Genomic DNA, 17,970 nt, shown 5'->3' with positions numbered 1-17,970 from the left:
TGCTTGTCGAAATTGTTTTGTGAAACAGTTCTATCATAATATACATGCTTATACGGAAGAATTTAAATGTCCCTGTAATATCAAGTTTAAAAGTAGAACTAATGTTGACGAATAATGATAGATGGTGTTTCCGAAGATAAGAGTCGAAAGTGGGCGTTCTTTTTTCCCCTGTTGCTGTGCGTCTTTCGATCTCTTTTGTATAATCTTGATTTTGAGAACAGTGCTACATTCATATTTAGTAGATTTGCTTGCCTGTTTTGAGCGATGAAAAAATACTGAATCCTGTGGTTGCTTTGAAACAAAACCCTTCAACCACTTTATGCAATTTTAAATTGTTACAGAACTCTCATTGTATCTTACATGAAGTGAGTTGAATATGAAATCATGAATCAAGAAAGTATGTCATCGGAATGGAGTGACGGCGGTGTTTGCAATCTTAGGTAATTTTGAAGATTTGATCTCTTTACAGACTTGATCTAACATACCTAGAAAGTCTCTCACTATCACAAAAATACGAAGTGGGTTTGCTTCATCTTTGCTTACATCTCCATGAAAATACTCTGTAATTTCTCTGACATGTAAGAAAACTCGATCTTCATCTTTCTTTAGCTCTTTGATACTGGTTTCTGCATGACTCAAGAAAGACTTCATTAACTTGGCAAAGTTCCCATCCCGAGCATCCATAGATAAAGCCTCGTGTATTAAATGTTGTAGGTTAACCATTCCATCTGACAGGGTTGAAACAGAGCTTGCAAGAACATCTAAGTCTATTGTTGCCGTCTTCTTCACATTGCAGAGCTCTGCACTCAGGCTTGAAACATGATCAAGACCCATTCTTCTGCAATTTTCTCCCCTTTCTTCAACCATTTTCTTAATTTTCTGATTGTTTTTTGCTATAACAATGTCTGACTCTTTGATTCCTTCCGATCGGATCATTTCTTGAACAACAAAGTGAAGTAAGGTAGTCTTCCCATCTGTTCCTTTTACATCTGCTAATTTTAGAAGTGCGTCAAGTTTGAATGCCCTTGCACCTCCTCTTATTGTACCTACATTCATCCTGTTTCCTGTTTTTAGCACAGCTTCTAGTAGTTTCAAGAAGAGTCTGCTCGACCTGAGTTCCTCGCATGCCTCCTGCAGTAACAAGAATTAAAAAAGGATAGGCATCTCAAATAACTGTTTCTGGTTTAAAATGATTTTAATTGTTAGTTTGTTACCTCTAACATTGCAAACGACTTCCGCAGATGAACCACCTCATCTTCGAAAGTGTCCCTGTAAAGCATAGCTTCTATTCTTAAGAACGCGAAAGGTACATCAAGCACTGCTTTAATGAACTTCTCTGCATACCCTAGGTCATCTATGTTCCCTTGGTAGCTCAGAAGCATTATTTCTTCTTCTTTAGTCGGGACCATCTTCACTAGGGCCTCTAATTGCTGCATACACAGGCCATTGCCTGCTCCCATCCCAACAGATAATATATAATAAGTACATCAATTTTGGCCAGCTTGGATTATATGTGGAAACTTAATATCTTTAGAGCTCTACCTTGATTCAGTGAATTACAAACTTCCTCTGCAGTTGCATTTAGAGCTTTCAAGAGTATGGTTATGTTCTGCAGCCTTTTCGGTTCAAGAATGTGCTTTGTTGGAGAGGGGCTTTTGCTCTTATTTTCATCACTCTTAGATGCATTTTGTAGTTTGTATCCGAATAGCGACTCGATCATCTTCTCATCAAATCTGTTGCAGGAATCTCAGAAGAGGGTTAGTTTAGTGTCAAACAAAGACATTGGGGTTAAAACATTGGACAAAATGATAATATAGCCGGCTTACTGGAAGGAGTTCGATTTCAAGTTGTCCCAGACTGTAGAACGGTCAGGAGTGGCTCTGACCTTGTCCCAATGCAGTGGTTTCAGTTTTGGTAGAGGAATCCCATCTTTGCCAACCGCTGAGGATTGAGGAAGTGGACCTGGTGGGGGTGGTGGAGGCTGAAGTGAATTATTCTTTCCTTTAGTGAATGGCGGAGGAGGGCATGGTGGAGGAGGTGTACTTCTTGCACTACCTGTACCTAGTATACTTGTTAAAACCGCCTGGGATTTATGTTGAGCTGATGAAGAAGAGTTGTATGATAGGTTTTGGTTAGACCCTGAAGAAGAATCTGATTTTGAAGAGGAAGGTAGTTTTGATGCTGCTGTTGAAGCAATTTGCTTTGAACTAGATGAAGAGTGAGAGGATGAGAAATACAGAAGTGAAGGTGGAGGAGGCGGTTGAGGTGGGGATGGAGTGACAAGTTGTGAAGTAATAGTGGTACCCTGTGATGATGGTGTTGCTTGTCGCAGATTACGAGTATGTGAAGGTGGAGTTGAAACTGGTTTCACTGGTGAAGTTGATGATTTTTTCTTCGAGGCATAATGTAGCTTGGAACTATGTTCTGGTGGAGATGACCGTTTTGGGTAATTCGGCGATGAGACAACTTCAGATGGGTCGCTCAGATCACCCTCAGAAGCATTGGAAATCCGCACATTTGATGAATCTGAACCGCACAGCGAGTGGAAAGATTCATCATCAGATGATAAAGCTTCAATCTTAATGGTTTCATTTTCTAATAAACAATTTCCATTATCTATTGCTGGCGTTACTACTTCTCTGATTTCATGAACAGAAATAATTTCATCAACTGAGGAGCAGCTAACATTATCAGATGAATAGCTGTCATTATCTGAAAAAGATTTCCTTGAATCCTTGCCAGATTCACTCACCTCATCCAAGGAAGTATTAGTTTGTTTTCTCTTCCATGTTATGCTCACAGTTTCATAATTTTGTTTAACAGGGGAAAGATCTACCTTTGAAGCTGGTTCTACTGAATGTAGACAAAAATGCTCTGGTCCCAAGTCCAAACTAACCTTGTTTGAGGTGATTGGAGAATTTACACACTTTGATCTTCCTTTAAAGCTTCTGTTGGTTGCATTAACCGACATTGTCTTTGCAGATCTTCGTCGTCCTTTCCCAAACTTCCAACAGAACAAGAGGAATCCGAGAACAGAAATCACAGTAACTGCTCCACTGGACACAGCAACAGCTATCACAATTTTCTTAACTTTAACCTCGTCTCCATGTCTTCTTGGAACTTCAGGGTGCACTGGATGTAAAATGGTTGGAGGTGACGACGGTAAGTGAGGGTGTAAACGATGATGACCCACATGGACATGAGCTGGAAGTGGAACTGGAGCTGGAGGTGCAATGGTGGGTGCTGGAGAAGGTGATAACATCCCATGGTCAACATGACCATGTCTTGGAAATTTGGTTTTGAAGCTGTTTAGCCCTAGTAAATTCCTGACCTTCTCTAAAACAAGATCTCTTCTTTCTTCGATTTCATCCTGACCAGATATCTTAACAATGTTGTTCTCTTTTCCATCTCCAGTGTACTCATCTCTGTACATCTTTATCTGACCAGCATTATCATAACTCTGCACAACATTCTCTGAAGAATCTACTGCAACTAAAAGGTGGGCATTCAGACACACAACAAGTACAAAGTTGATAAAACCCATCAAGTGAAAAACTTTAGAACTCATTTTTCTTCAACTCAAAATGATTAAGTTATCATTCAAGATTCAAGAATTTTGTTATGATATATACCTAGTACAAATCTTTAATCTTTGGAAGGTGAAGAAGGTAATGTAGTAATGAAGATCTGATACAGCTAGAGAGAGGGAGGGAGAGAAAGGCTTTAATGCTACTCCAAGGAACCCCTGAACTTTGGCAGTTGAAGTTATACTACTTCTTATTGTTCTTCTCTTTCTTCATTAAAATTTCCCTCCAAAACAGTATTAGTTTTATGTCCAGTCATCTCATTTGGATCATCTCTATATTATCATGAATATATGTTTTACTGTTCATTACTTCTACTTGATTGATCACTCATACATGAAACCTTTTTCTAAGTACAGTTTGTTTTAGTGTTTAAAAGTTGGACATCTAAGTGAAAAGTTTTATTGGGTTATAATAATAATAATAATAATAACAAAACTAGTCATATAAAACCAAGGTGACCAAACATGTGGTACAAAAAATTCAGCCATATTATTTTTAATAAATGAAAACCATTTAATTAAAAAGTGACACAAAAACTCCAGGTCAAATAATAATGTGCAAATTTAGTTTTTATTACTTTAAAAAAAAGTCAAACATACCATTTTTACCTTGTCTTCTTCTTCTTCTCTCCTTTCTTTTTTCTATTTATGCGGTCTTCATCTCCCCACCACCATTAACACCAGCAGCAACAAATATCTCTCCATGAACACCATGGCAACACCTCCGTCACCACCACCAACAACACCTCCGTCACCACCAGCAACAACACCTTCGTCTCCTCCACGAAACCTTCGTCTCTTTTTCTTCTATTTTTATTCAGATCTATCACCAACAGTAGCTCCGCCACCATCAAACCAACCGATGTGTCCAGATCCGCCACCAACAGAACCTCCGTCTCCTCCATTAACACCATCATCACCTCATTCTCCTCCATTAACACCATCATCACCTTCTTCTTCTCCGTCTACAGATTTTCCATCAACAACACCGCCTCCTCTTATTTTTGTTTTTCCCACCAGTACATCAGATCCGCCACCAACACTACTTCTACCTCCTCCTTTTATCATCTAAAACCACCACCAATACCTTCAAATCGGCCACCAACAACACCTCATCTACAATCAACACCAGTACCTGCAGATCCGCTCCCAACATCACCTCCGCCTCCTCGTTCAATCCTCTACAATCACCACCACCACCTTATGATGTTTTCATCACCAGCAAATGATGATACATCTTCAAAGTCGAAATCAATATTGTATTGGGAAATGACAGATTTATGATGAAACCAAAATTGGTTTCATCAATTCTGACAGTTTTGGTTGGTGAAAACAGTAAACTAATGATGAAACCAAATTTGGTTTCATCATAAACTTGCCTATTTTCTGTCATGAAACCAAAGATTTTAATGATGAAAATTAAGTTTATGATGAAACCAAATTTTGGTTTCACCTGATTTTTGTCTAGTTTATTCGGTCTGACTTGGAAGACGTCATGTTTGGTTTCATCATTGAAGTTATGTTGGTGAAATGACAATATGTGGTTTCGATTGTATGTACAATGGTGGTTTTGATTATATGTGTGTATGAATTGGGAGAATGTGTATAGAAGGGTCTGGTACTCCAGGTATTGATGAAGAAGTTTTGTTGGTAGTGGTGGCCTTAACTGAAGTTATGGAAGTGATAAAGAATGGATTAACTGAGTAAGGGTGGTGCTAATGCAATGAGAGTTGTAGTTGAGCTTCAGGTGTTGCATAAAGGACTGGTATGGGTTACAATTAAAGAGGTGTATGTCTGCATTGTTAAAAGTGTAATGAAATGGCTGAAGTTGATGAAACCTAATTACGTTTCATCGTATTTTTTTCATTTTATTGAATATTAATATCTGTGAAGCCAATTTTTGATGGTGGGATACAGGTGGATTATTTTTTGTTGAAACTGGTTGTAGTTGAGGGGGTAATGGTAGTGGTGGTTGTAGTGCTGGTGGTTGTGGCAGCGATGGGGGTGGTGCAGTTGACAGTTTCATCTTATTGTGGATTGTTTTTTGTTGAAAGTAGTCTTAGTTAAGGAGGTAATTGTAGTGGTGGTTGTGGTGGCGCTGGGGGCGGTGCAGTTGACGGTGGTGGAAGGTTTCATCTTATTGTGTTTCATTTTTTCTTCTTCTTCTTTCTCCTTTCTTTTATGATGAAACCAAAATTTGGTTTCATCTTATTTTGGTGAAACCAATTTTTGGTTTCATCATTTTTCTGGTGGTGGTCGGTGGAGCCGGCGAAGGTGGTCGGTGGCGACGACGGGCGGTGGTGTTGTTGTTGGTGGTGGGTTGTTGTTCGTGGTGATAATATAATAAAATTTAAAGGTTGGGTTGATTTTTGTTTTTGTTGGGGTGATTTAAATAATAGAAGGGTAATGTAGACAGTTTATGTTAAATGGGGTTTTTGTGAACATTTTGTTTTGGTGGAGTTTTTGTGCATGGATGTGACGCCTTTGGGGTTATAACTCGCGGACCATAATAATAATAATAATAATAACGGGCCCTAGCTCAGCTGGTCAACCCCGTTCTTCAAAGGTGATGCGTTCCAGGAGGTCCCAGGTTCGAGTCTTCGATGGCATAACATTGCAGGAATTAACATGGAAGGTGTTGTTAGCTTGCCCCCCTTGTGCCACAATCTCGCCCCCCAGTCCGCCGTTTCGGCTCCCCTTGGAAAGATTACCCATGAGGCCCGCTAGTAGGCTAGCACAGCAACCTGTTCAATTAATGTAGTAGTATGTCGTTGGAGCCTAGCTTGTTAGGCTTCCAACTAGTTTCATGTAATCATCGTTCTCCCATTAATGGAAAAATAATAATAAAACTAATAATAATAATAACAAACCTAGTCATAAAAACCCAAGGTGACCAAACTTGTGGTACAAAAACCCCACTCAAATGTTGGGATCCATTAAAACTCCATCGTAAACAAAATTGATACAAAACCCCCAAAATTTTAAAAATTAATACAAAAACTCCAAATTTAAATGTTGGTTTCATAAAATTTTATTTTTGTTTCATCATAAAATTTGATGAAATCAACATTTAAATTTGGGGTTTTTGTGTTAATTTTGTTTTGATGGAGTTTTTGTGTTACTTTTGTTTTGATGGGTTTTTTGTGGAAGGATGGTGACACCTCTGGGGTTATAACTCGCGGACCGTAATAATAATAATAATACGGAAGGTAGTGTTAGTTTAATGTGGGCCCCTAGCTCAACTGGTCATCCCCGTTCCCCAAAGTTTAATGCGCTCCAGGAGGTCATAGGTTCGAGTCCCCAATGGCGTAATATTGCAGGAATTAACATGGAAGGTAGTGTTAGTTTGCCCCCCTTGTGACACAATCTCAGCCCCTCCGCCGTTTCGGCTCCCTTGACTAGGTAAACATGAGGCTCGCTGGTAGATTAACACAACAACCTGTTCAATTAATGTAATAGTATGTCGTTGGAGCTTAGCTTGTTAGGCTTCCAACTAGTTTCATGTAATAATATCCATCCAATAATATTATTATTATTATTATTATTATAAATAAGGCTTCACATCATCACTGGTATTATAGTTTAGTTATAGAACAATCAATAACCTAAGCAAATATGCATCTTAAATTGGGTCCCCATTGGTTAGGAAATGTTTCCCTCTCAAGAGGCAACAAACTATGAACACTCTCCAACCCCTTGATATATCATTAAAGACAGAGAGAAAAGAAAGAGATGGGTTGGTGGTGCATCACTCTCATCTGAGTGCCATTTCATCTTCATTAAAACATCCAAAGTCTTAAGATAAAGACATGATTCTTAAGAATTTAAATTAGGGGGGTTCTGCTTAAGAGTATGACAAAATATGTACTGACCAGCTCTTTCTCACTTATGGTTTCTAGTCAAGAAAGGAAATCAGTGTAGAGCAAGATTTTTGTGGTAGGTTAGAAGTTACTCTGGATTTTGTTTTTGTATAGGATTTACTTTGATTCGGTAGGTAGTACAAGTGTGGTTGTGTTAACCCACAACTACAGTAAGTCTGAAGACTCTACCATGTGATTTGGTGGATCATATTAGGTCTACAGTCTACACCATTGTTTCTTTTAACCATGAACCAAGTCTTGTCAACATATTCAACACTCCTGTGGTTATCACTAAATTACTAAGCCTAAAATTTGGCATCATTTCCGTTAGCATAGAATTAGAACTTTTTTGCTGTCTGAGCCGGAAAGACACCAGATAGTGGCAAAAAAGAGCCGGAAACAAGCCCATTTCTTTTGTTTTCTTCCGATTCTCACTTTCCGAAAGGTCTGAAATGCAATGTGCGAACTGTTAGTATAACATGTTCTTTTGGGCCGCTAGTGGAAGAGGGCGTACCCTTATTCATTTGGGAATTATTCCGTAAGCATGTCTAGTCACTGACTCACTGTACAGTATGTACGACCTTGAAAAAAATAATTGTACCGTCTGTACAGGATCGATCGATATTTATGGTGGTAGGAACAAGTAGTCAAAGCAGTGTCTGGCCTGTGTGGGGCACATCCACGGCCAATAAAGGAAATATGCCAACTACTTGATCAAGGCTACGATGATTTATGCCTGCTAAACCAAATCCAAAACCCAATACCAGGATTTATTCTTCAACGGTAGTGTGGTACTGCGGTGCCGTAGACGGAAATGTCGATGACCAAACATATATGCGACCTATGCAATGGGATTTACCGCTGCACATATTTGTGGTACTTGCTGAGTTAATCTAGCTTTTTGAAACTTTTTAGTAAAACGAATAAAACTTAGAACATCTCCCGCTGCACATACCTGAGGTGCCATTATACATTATACTGAGTGCTCATAGGAAATGTTGTTAATCCAGTTAAATTACAATAATTATTACCAATTAATGCTTAAGTAGTCCTTAAGTTTTAATGGTCCTGATTCTCCCACGTGTAGGGCGATAGTGACTTATCATTAGGGTTTCGTGTTTCAGTCACAATATGTACTAAAACTGTAAGAACTTTGAAGGTTAATGAATTGAATAGAAAAGAAAGGATTGCGGGCTCTGAGGAGTAGCAGTAACATATCTAAGTTATCATTGTCTAGTCTTTATCTTTAGCTAAATCCACTATATTTGGTATCATCCAGGAGTACATCACTATAACCGGAGGTCCATCAATCAAAGAGGTTGATGCTCAAACCAAAGAGATATCTGCTTTGATTAAAGCCTTATCAGAAAATCAACTCAAGGATTCTCGAGATCGTACTACTAGCTGCAGCAGATGCACATGGAGAGAGGTTGTTAGCTATCTGTGATGGCATTAAAGATCTCACAGCAGCAAATGCTACTACAAATAAAAATCTTAAATTAATGATGGGTCTCTTATCTAGATCGATTCTCAGCCAACCACCTTCATCTTACCAAACCCCTCTTGTTCCTCCTTCACCTCCACCCGAGTCCTCTTAAACTCAGACTCCATTAAACCACCATGTCTTCGTTCTAATCACCTCAAACCACCAAAAATTGATTTTCTAAAATTTAGTGGTGAGAACCCTCGCAACTAGATACGCAAATGTGAGAGATACTTCTAGATCCATGGTGTCGATGAAAGGAACAAAGTTGAGTTCCTTCTATGTCTCTGGAATGTAAAGTTGATGTTTGGTTCTTTGATTTTTCTGCTGGTAAACTCTCTATTTCTTGGTCTTTGCTCTATGATAGTATTTGTAGTCGTTTTGAAGATTTAGATGATGATAACTACGTTGGATGCTTCAACAAACTTTCTAAACTCACCACTGTGGAGGAGTATTACGAACAGTTTGAACTCTTAAAATCCTTAATGATTAATAACAACCCAACTCTCACTGAAAACTATTTTATCTTAAGCTTTATTGGTGGGTTAAAACCAGAGATCCATAGTTCTATTCAGATGCATAAGCCTACCACTCTATCTCAAGCATACTTCTTAGCCAGATTACAAGAAAATGCCTTATTATCACAAACTCAACCCTCTAAACCACATTTTACTAAACAACCCACCACTTCTTTTTATTTCACAAAATTCTCCACACCCTTCTAAACCTTCATTCCCACCTCCATCATCAACTCCAACATCAGCCAACAAACCAAGCCCAACTACTACCCACCCCACACCACAAACCAAATCAGTCTACATACCTCCTATCAGATGCCTTACAGTGGAACAACAAAATCAAAGGAGCGTTAAGAATCTACGTTACAACTGTGATGAGACATTTTTCCCTGGTCATCGTTGTAAATATCAGCAACTTTTTATGCTGGTAGTTGAGGAGGAATAGGAAAACCCAAGCGTTAATGGAAACAATGAAGTTCTATCACCAGATAATCTAATAGTAGAAACATATATGGAGATCTCTCTCCATTCCTTAACGGGTCATATAAGTGGTGATACAATTCGTCTATCAGGGGTTCTCAAAAAACAAGCTATCTCTATACTAGTGGACACATAAAGTACCCATAGTTTTTTGGATATAGAGTTGGCTAAGAAATTGGCTTGTACAGTTATTTCCACACCTAACATGCTTGTCACAGTGGCCAATGGGGACCGTACTACCAGCACTGGGGTTTGCAGATAACTACAGTGACATATGCAAGGACATGAGTTCCAAACTGACTTATTATTACTTCCTCTAGGAGGTTGCGACATGGTTCTAGGAGATGATTGGTTGCTCACCTTAAGAGATGTCTTATTCAGTTTGTCCATATTGTGCATCTCATTCCATAACCAAGGTGCATACATTACTCTGCAAGGTGTTACTTTTAAACCTTCCCTCAAGATGATGAGCAGTAAGTCAGTTAAGAAGTTTCTCAAGAAAACCACCCATGGGTTGTTGGGACAATTATTCTCCATTTCAGTTGCACCCACCCAAACTCCAATCCCTCCACCTATTCAAACATTACTCCATGAATTTGAAGATGTTTTTAAGGAACCTACCTGGTTACCACCACAGAGAGTATTGGACCACAAGATTCCATTAAAACCTCATACTCAACCTGTTAACTTGAGGCCATATAAATGCCAATTTATTCAGAAATCCGTTGTTGAGTCTCTTATCAAAAAAATATTGAATTCTGAGATCATCTAACAAATCCACAGTTCATTTGCATCACCTATACTCCTTGTCAAAAAGAAAGACACCGTTTGACGTTTCAGTGTGGATTATAGGAAGTTAAATGAACTCACAATTAAGGATAAATTCCCCATTCTTGTGATAGATGAACTTCTTGATGAGCTCCACGGTGCTAGATAGTTTAAAAAGATAGATTTGAGGTCTGGATATTACCAAATAAGGTTATATGCTACAAATATACCTAAAAACTGCCTTTAGAACTCACCATGGTCACCATGAGTTCCAAGTTATCCCTTTTGGCTTGATAAATGTACTTGCTACTTTTCAAGCACTAGTGAATTCAGTATTTGAAGAATATCTAAGGAAGTTTGTCTTGGTCTTCTTTGATGACGTCTTGATCTATAGTGCTTCACTCTCAGATCATATTCAACACTTATCCATTGTCCTGTCACTCTTAAGAAATCATCATATGTCTGTTAAATATTCCAAGTATTGTTTTGCACAATCTTACTTGAAGTATTTGGGTCATATAATTAAAGCAAAAGGAGTAGCAACTGATCCTGAGAAGATTGCAGCTATGACCAATTGGCCAGTTCCTATTACTCTTAAACAATTGAGAGGATTCTTGGGAATCACTGGTTATTATAGGAGATTTGTGAGAAGATATGGTTATATCAGCAAACCATTAACTGATCTCCTCAAGAAAAATTCCTTCCATTGGTCCACATCAGCATTGGAGTCCTTTGAAGCATTGAAACAGGCTATGTGTACTACACCAGTCTTGGCACTTCCAGATTTTTCTAAAACATTTGTAGTAGAAACTGATGCTTGCTCTGCTGGAATTGGAGTTGTCCTCATGAGAGAGGGTAGGATCATTGCTTGTTTCAGCAAACCATTGGGCCCCTCAAGCACTGGCTCTTTCCACTTATGAAAAAGAATTATTGGCAGTGGTCACTAAATAGAAGCACTAACAAGCAAGGCAAGAAAAATACAGTTACAAATGCATTATCTAGACTGCCATTAGATACTTCTTCAAGTTACAAGGTTATAGCTCTTTCTTCTCCAACTTGGACACAAGATATCATCCAAAGCTATCATTAAGATAAAGTGTCTGACAAACTCATTCCTAATCTACAAGTAAGTGCTACTGCAATACCCCATTTTACTTATAATGAAGGAATTCTAAGATACAAGGGAAGAATATATGTTGGAACTGAGAATATTGAGTTCAAACATCATAGCATATGTCCATGCTTCAGCTATAAGAGGTTATTATGGGATTCAAGGTAGTTATATGAGATCCAAGAATAACTTCTATTGGCAAGGGATGAAAAAATACGTGTCCTTATTTGTCAGCCACTATGATACCTGCCAAAGAAACAAAACAGAATATACACATCCAGCTGGTCTTCTCCAACCACTGCGTATTCCAAGTCAAGCATAGCAACACATCACAATGGATTTTATATAAGGCTTTCCAAAGTCCAATAGAAAGGATGTCAACATGGTTGTTGTTGACAGATTAACCAAGTATGCTCACTTTGTCATTTTGAGTCATCTCTTCACTGCTTTCTCTGTTGCTCAGGAATTTATCAACAATGTCTTCAAACTTCATGCCATCTGTGCTTCAATTTTCCCTGATAGAGATAAAGTATTCACTAGTTTATTTTGGCAAGAACTCTTTAAGTCAATGGGAATTAATCTCCATCTTAGCACTTCTTATCATCCTCAATCAGATGAACATACTGAAAGAGTAAATTCTCGCTTAGAGAATTATTTGAGGTGTATGACAGGTCATAAACCAAGAAACTGGTTTCCATGGCTCTCTCTTGCTGAATGGTGGTACAAAACCAATTACCACACCAGCTTGAGGATGACTCCATTCCGGGCCTTATATGGATACATTCCATCTCATCTTGCTTTTCTCACTGAGGCCACTACTTCTGTTGCTGCAGTTGAGGAATATCTCAAACAAAGAGACAACATGTTAGATATTCTGAAGGAATCTCTTTCTAAAGCACATGAGAGAATGAAGTGGTTTGCTGACAAGAGAAGAATTGACATATCTTTCTCTATTGGAGATTGTGTCTACCTCAAGTTACATCCATATGGACAATCTTCAATATCTCTGCGCAGAGACTTCAAGCTAGTAGCAAGGTATTATGGACCTTATATGATCTTGGAAAGAGTTGGTCAGGTGGCTTACAAATTATTAGATCTTCCAGCAGGGTCTAGAATTCACAATGTTTTTCTTGTCTCTCAACTGAAAAAACAACTTGCAGCACACAAGACTATGCCTACACTACCACCTACGGGTGATTCAGGTGAGATTATTCTCTTTCCAGTGGTTGTGTTAGACTCTAGAAAAATTACAAGACATGGTCACACAGTGCCACAACTCTTAGTTGAATGGTCCAACTGCTCACCTGATGACGCAACCTGGGAGGATAAAACACACGTTCAAGCACACTTTACAAAGTTTCATCCTTGATGACAAGAATGGTTTCAAGATGGGGATATTGTCATATGCTTGAGATGCCATTAGACATTTTATTGAGTGCTCGTAGGAAATTCTGTTAATCCATTTATATTACAGTAATTATTAGCAATTAATGGTTAAGTAGTTGTTAAGTTTTGATGGTCATGATTCTTTCACGTGTAGGGCGACATTTTCATTAGGGTTTCGTGCTTCGGTCTTTGATGTACTGAAACTGTAATAACTTTGAAGGTTAAAAATTGAATAGAAAATAAAGGACTGTGAGCCCTGAGGAGTAGCATTAACAGATCTAAATTATTATTGTTTAGTCTTTAGCTGAATCCTTTATAACGTGGAAGTTTATTTAAGACCTTTAGTGTATAGTTTAACCCATACAATATCTTATATGATAAAATTGTACCGTTTAATTTTATTTAAAATAATTAGTATTAAAAATAATTAATAAAAAATATGACACGGAGGTCAATCTGAAACTCGCCGAATTAGGATATATCCAAACTAATTGGGGCATACCAAAATTTAAATGGACTTAAAGGGGTGGCTAAGGGTGGTAAAATGTGGTAAAATTATCTTTTTGTTCTTGACCTAAGTAAAATTAACTTAGCCCCCGTTTCATGAATTCATTTTAACCTAAAAACTAAAAACCTCTTTCATCTTCTCTACTCCTTCGTCTTTCATTATCCATCCCAAAATCGTCATTTTTGGTCTTCCTTAAAAATGAGTGATCTGAAGCAACCATGTAACAACCCGGAAGCAACTACTTATATCAAAATCTCCAAATCAACATAAAAAGGTAAGAGAAAATTTGGAATTAGTGAAATCAGTGAACCCAAGGTTGAAATCCCTAAAAATGTTGAAAAGAACCCATCAACCGCAAGAAGAAGAATGTAAGTGATAATCTAAACTCAATCCCATTACTCTGTTGTATGCTATAATTATTATATTAGGTTAGATTATTCAAAATGGTGATTTACAGGTGTAGGTCATCATGGTTTATGTATTAGCATTATGACGACCTTTAATGTTTAGTGATGGTCGTCATGGTCGTTGGATGAAGATCGTGACGACTTTTGATAATGTTAATGGTAACTAGTAAAAGATACCCTAGGTCATCATGGTAATATTCCCCCAACATAACGAACGATGATAGTTATTCTGGTCGTCATCTTTGTATTACTTATAACATAAATACCTAATAGTGTCACAGAAACTTTATTGTTTCTGTGTAAATTTTAGGGTGTAGGTCGCCATTGATTTAAAAATTAAACATGACGACTATGTAGTAACATTTATAGTCGGCGTATTCGATTAAATTACAACATGATGACTAGTAAAAGTTCAACTATCTCTTTTGTGTTCATAACTTGTACTTGTGTATTGTTTTATCATTTAGGTTCCAACAAAATAACAAAGAAAAAAAAAAGCTACTCCTCCTTCAAAACCTCCCTTGTAATAAAACTGAAGAGGACCTTCTAGCAAAAAATTTAATCATGATAGATAGTCATCCAAAATAATTTACAAGCTAGATGAACAGTGACCATAATCTCCTCAATTATATTTAATTTGAGGAAGAAGAAGAGGATTATAATCCGAGAGATTTTTTCCCAGGGGATCATACTTTTAAGTGTAAACAAATATTACAATGAAAATGGTGACTACATATATCCACCTCAGGAGTTAGAAGAACAAGTTGCTGAGGAGAAACTGGAAGAAGTTGCCGACAAGAAGGTGGATGCTGACGATAAGGTGTCATGAGCTGATGATGTTGAAAAACCATATGAAGTTGAAGAAGAATAGGAACATTGATACTGATCCATTTTTATATCTTTGATATGTATGCTTTACTAGTTGTTTTTGGGTGTTTCTAAGACATTTTAGAGTATGTTGTGTACTTTTAGATTGTGGTTTGAGACGACATTTTCACTTATGTTAATTTTAGTTTCAGTTACTCTTAAATTTTAGTCATTTTTGCAATTTCATAAAATATTAGACTAGTAGTAAGTCGTCAAGGTACAAATTTTTCAAAATTGCCGATTGTTCAAGGTCGTCATGTTATTAAAGTGACGTCCCTAACGATTGTTCACTGGTCGTCATTGTACCAAAGTATAGACATTGACGACTTATGTCAGTATAAAATCATACACAAACCTACAACTTATTGTTAGTATAAAAATTATATTTTAAAAATAAGTACACTCTATTGGATGCTCAACGGCGAGGATTTTCAAATATTATCTGTTAAGTATGTTATTAATATAAAAGTAGTTTCAACTTCAACTTCAACCAAGCTTAAAGAATGAAAGTTCCAAGAGAACCATTACCAATTATTTTTAGTCTATGGACAATATATGGTCATTTTGCAAGTGATTGTCCGTTTGAAAGGTCGCAAATGCACCATTACTAGTTGTAAGGGAGCCTCAAGTGGGCATGAAAAACTAACATATTTTCCCATTATACACCTATAGTTGGAAGGATAAGCAAGTGAAATGGATGGTAAAACCCTCAAATTTGAGGGTTTGTCCATCGAGTCTCAACTTGAGACGGTCGGCTCAACAAAAGCCGAGCACTTAAAAAAAGGTTGGTCGGCCTACATTGATCCGAGACTTGGCCTAAGGTAAGAGGAGACTCGTCTTATGTTAAGGTGGTCGTGCTTTATTGAGTCGTTAATGGCTACTCTCATCCAAACAGTTATAATTCCTCTCCTAAAGTACAAAAATTTTCAACTTCAAAATCACACCTTCTCCACCTTTTACACCCATAATTTCTTATAATTTGTCTTCAATCTTCATCTTTCGATCTCAAACTCTTAAAAATCCCCAGTCTTAATCTTTCAATCTCAAACACCTCATTAATTTCACCTCAATTTTACAAAAAATCTTTCAGAAAATGGTAACCTCATCGGAAACACAAAATAATATATCACAAAGAATTCGCGGTCCAAAGTTTAGTCTTGATGAAGACAAATCTATTTGCAGATTATACATATCGTTTACTGATAAGTGCATAATTCATATGATTTTAGTGTCCATTCCATACTTGTTTTAGCTATTATTCTTGCATATTTTTGTATTATTACTGTTGTTTTCTATTATTTGCCTACAATAGGTGAATCATCCAAAAAGTAGCTACAAAGTGCTGAAAATATCTAGGAAGATAAGTATTCCAAGCATTCAAGTGACCAAGTCCAAGAGAAGTGGAAGAAGTGCGACGAAAAGGAGCAAAATGCTCAAAATCAAGAGAAGGGCCAAATATCGATCTTAACTCATTCAAATTAAGGATTTCTCACCACCATCTTTAAGATAATTTAAATATAAAAATAATGCAAAAAGAATGAGGTCATTCCGAGTTCGGACGAAGAAGTTGTGGCCAAAACGCGTTTTTATTGAATACCGAAGACACTAGGGTACGCGTACGGGTACGCATACCCAAGTTCCGAAAATTTCTGCTGGAATTTGAGGTACGCGTACGGGTACGCATACCTAGCAAGTAGGAAAATGTGTATAAACTCCTTGGAAGGCCTAAGGGCGCGTTTGGAAAGGTTATTTCGTTATTTTGGGTCGGGTTCTTGAACCCAACTAAATACGTGAAGGCCAAGCAATGTAAACCTATAAAAAAAGGTGTTAGATTATGTAAAATGATATCATATCATTAGGACACAAAATTGTAAGCTTGGAGAGAAGAAACATCAAAAGTTAGGGTTTCAGAGCGATTCTCAATCGTAACGTTGTCTCTTTACTTTTCTCATATGTATATCATGGATGTTTCTACATCCATGAGTAGCTAAACACCTATTGATTGAGGATGAATTCTAAGTTGTAAACAAGATTTGAGTTATTATATTAATCTACTTTGAAGTTTTTCATATGATTATCGTTTGTTTGTACTATATCGAATATTCATGATTGATTGATAGATTGTCTAGGTGGCCAACTATATTGATTTGTTGATTCAATCTATTGCTAGTATTGAGTTAGGAGATAATTAAGTAATCTTCGAATAACCTTTACACAACTAGAAAACACGAGACCTTACAGAAGGATTCTGTGGAGAGATTGTGTGTATTAACAACATTAGAAAATGGACCTTGAGCAGAGTCTAACTACTAGGATCAACCTATAAATTCACAAAAGATAAAACATTCGACCAAATTACACCTTGAGTAATTAGGCGAATAGAATATGGTATTGGAGAGCTTCCGCACTCAATGATAAAAGGAATTTAGGGAACAACACTGAGCTAGTTGTTATTCCACAGTTGGTGATAATCTATGATTAACGACGAGTAGGAAAGTATAATAACTCATTGGCGGTTTATTAACGAAGAAGAATTCCTCGATCATATGTCTCTCTATTGATTAGAATACAATTATTTACTTTGATTGTTTACTTTATTCAAGATCTAAACAAAACCCCCCTTTGTGATACTTTGACAACTAAAACTCACTGCTCTTCGTGGGAACGATCCTTACTTCCATTATATTACCGGTTAATTGTGTGGAAATAAGATTATTAATTTGTTGAGGCTAAGACATCCATCATTTACGCTTGATCCAATCAATAGTGTTCAACAACCACATCATATGCTCTGGGGGAAATTTTTTATACAATTTTGTTAGGAAATTGGGAATTCGAAAAACTGTGATGCTGTCAAGTTGTCAAGTCATTTTAGTACAATTATCAAAGACCTGAACAGTTGCGTATCTTTGATGATGTAAATGACCCGATAAAGAGGAAGCATTGATACTGATGTCGATGTGGTAAGTTTCATTTCAAATTGTTTAATTGATTTT

General features: G+C 37.2%; 1 protein-coding gene across 1 annotated transcript; it reads right to left on the bottom strand.

The window, feature by feature from the left end:
- Nucleotides 1-288: 288 nt before the first annotated feature.
- LOC113352589 (formin-like protein 11) lies at nt 289-3,908 on the bottom strand. The gene is made up of 4 exons (XM_026596397.1): nt 1,827-3,908; nt 1,543-1,733; nt 1,215-1,450; nt 289-1,131 (listed from the first exon to the last, which is right to left on the bottom strand). The coding sequence occupies exons 1-4, from the start codon at nt 3,566-3,568 to the stop codon at nt 403-405; spliced, it is 2,898 nt and encodes a 965-aa protein (XP_026452182.1). The 5' UTR covers nt 3,569-3,908; the 3' UTR covers nt 289-402.
- Nucleotides 3,909-17,970: the final 14,062 nt, after the last annotated feature.

This window comes from Papaver somniferum, chromosome 2 (assembly GCF_003573695.1).
Source record: "Papaver somniferum cultivar HN1 chromosome 2, ASM357369v1, whole genome shotgun sequence".
Taxonomy (NCBI): domain Eukaryota; kingdom Viridiplantae; phylum Streptophyta; class Magnoliopsida; order Ranunculales; family Papaveraceae; genus Papaver; species Papaver somniferum.
The sequence above is the reverse complement of the archived record's forward strand: the minus strand, read 5'-3'. Positions and strand labels throughout refer to the sequence as shown.

Coding starts and splice junctions, on each gene's coding strand:
- LOC113352589 (XM_026596397.1), bottom strand. CDS start 3,568: ATGAGTTCTAAAGTTTTTCACTTGATGGGTTTTATCAACTTTGTACTT. Junction 1,734..1,826: donor TTGAAATCGAACTCCTTCCA/GTAAGCCGGCTA, acceptor TTCCTGCAACAG/ATTTGATGAGAAGATGATCG. Junction 1,132..1,214: donor AGTCGTTTGCAATGTTAGAG/GTAACAAACTAA, acceptor TTGTTACTGCAG/GAGGCATGCGAGGAACTCAG.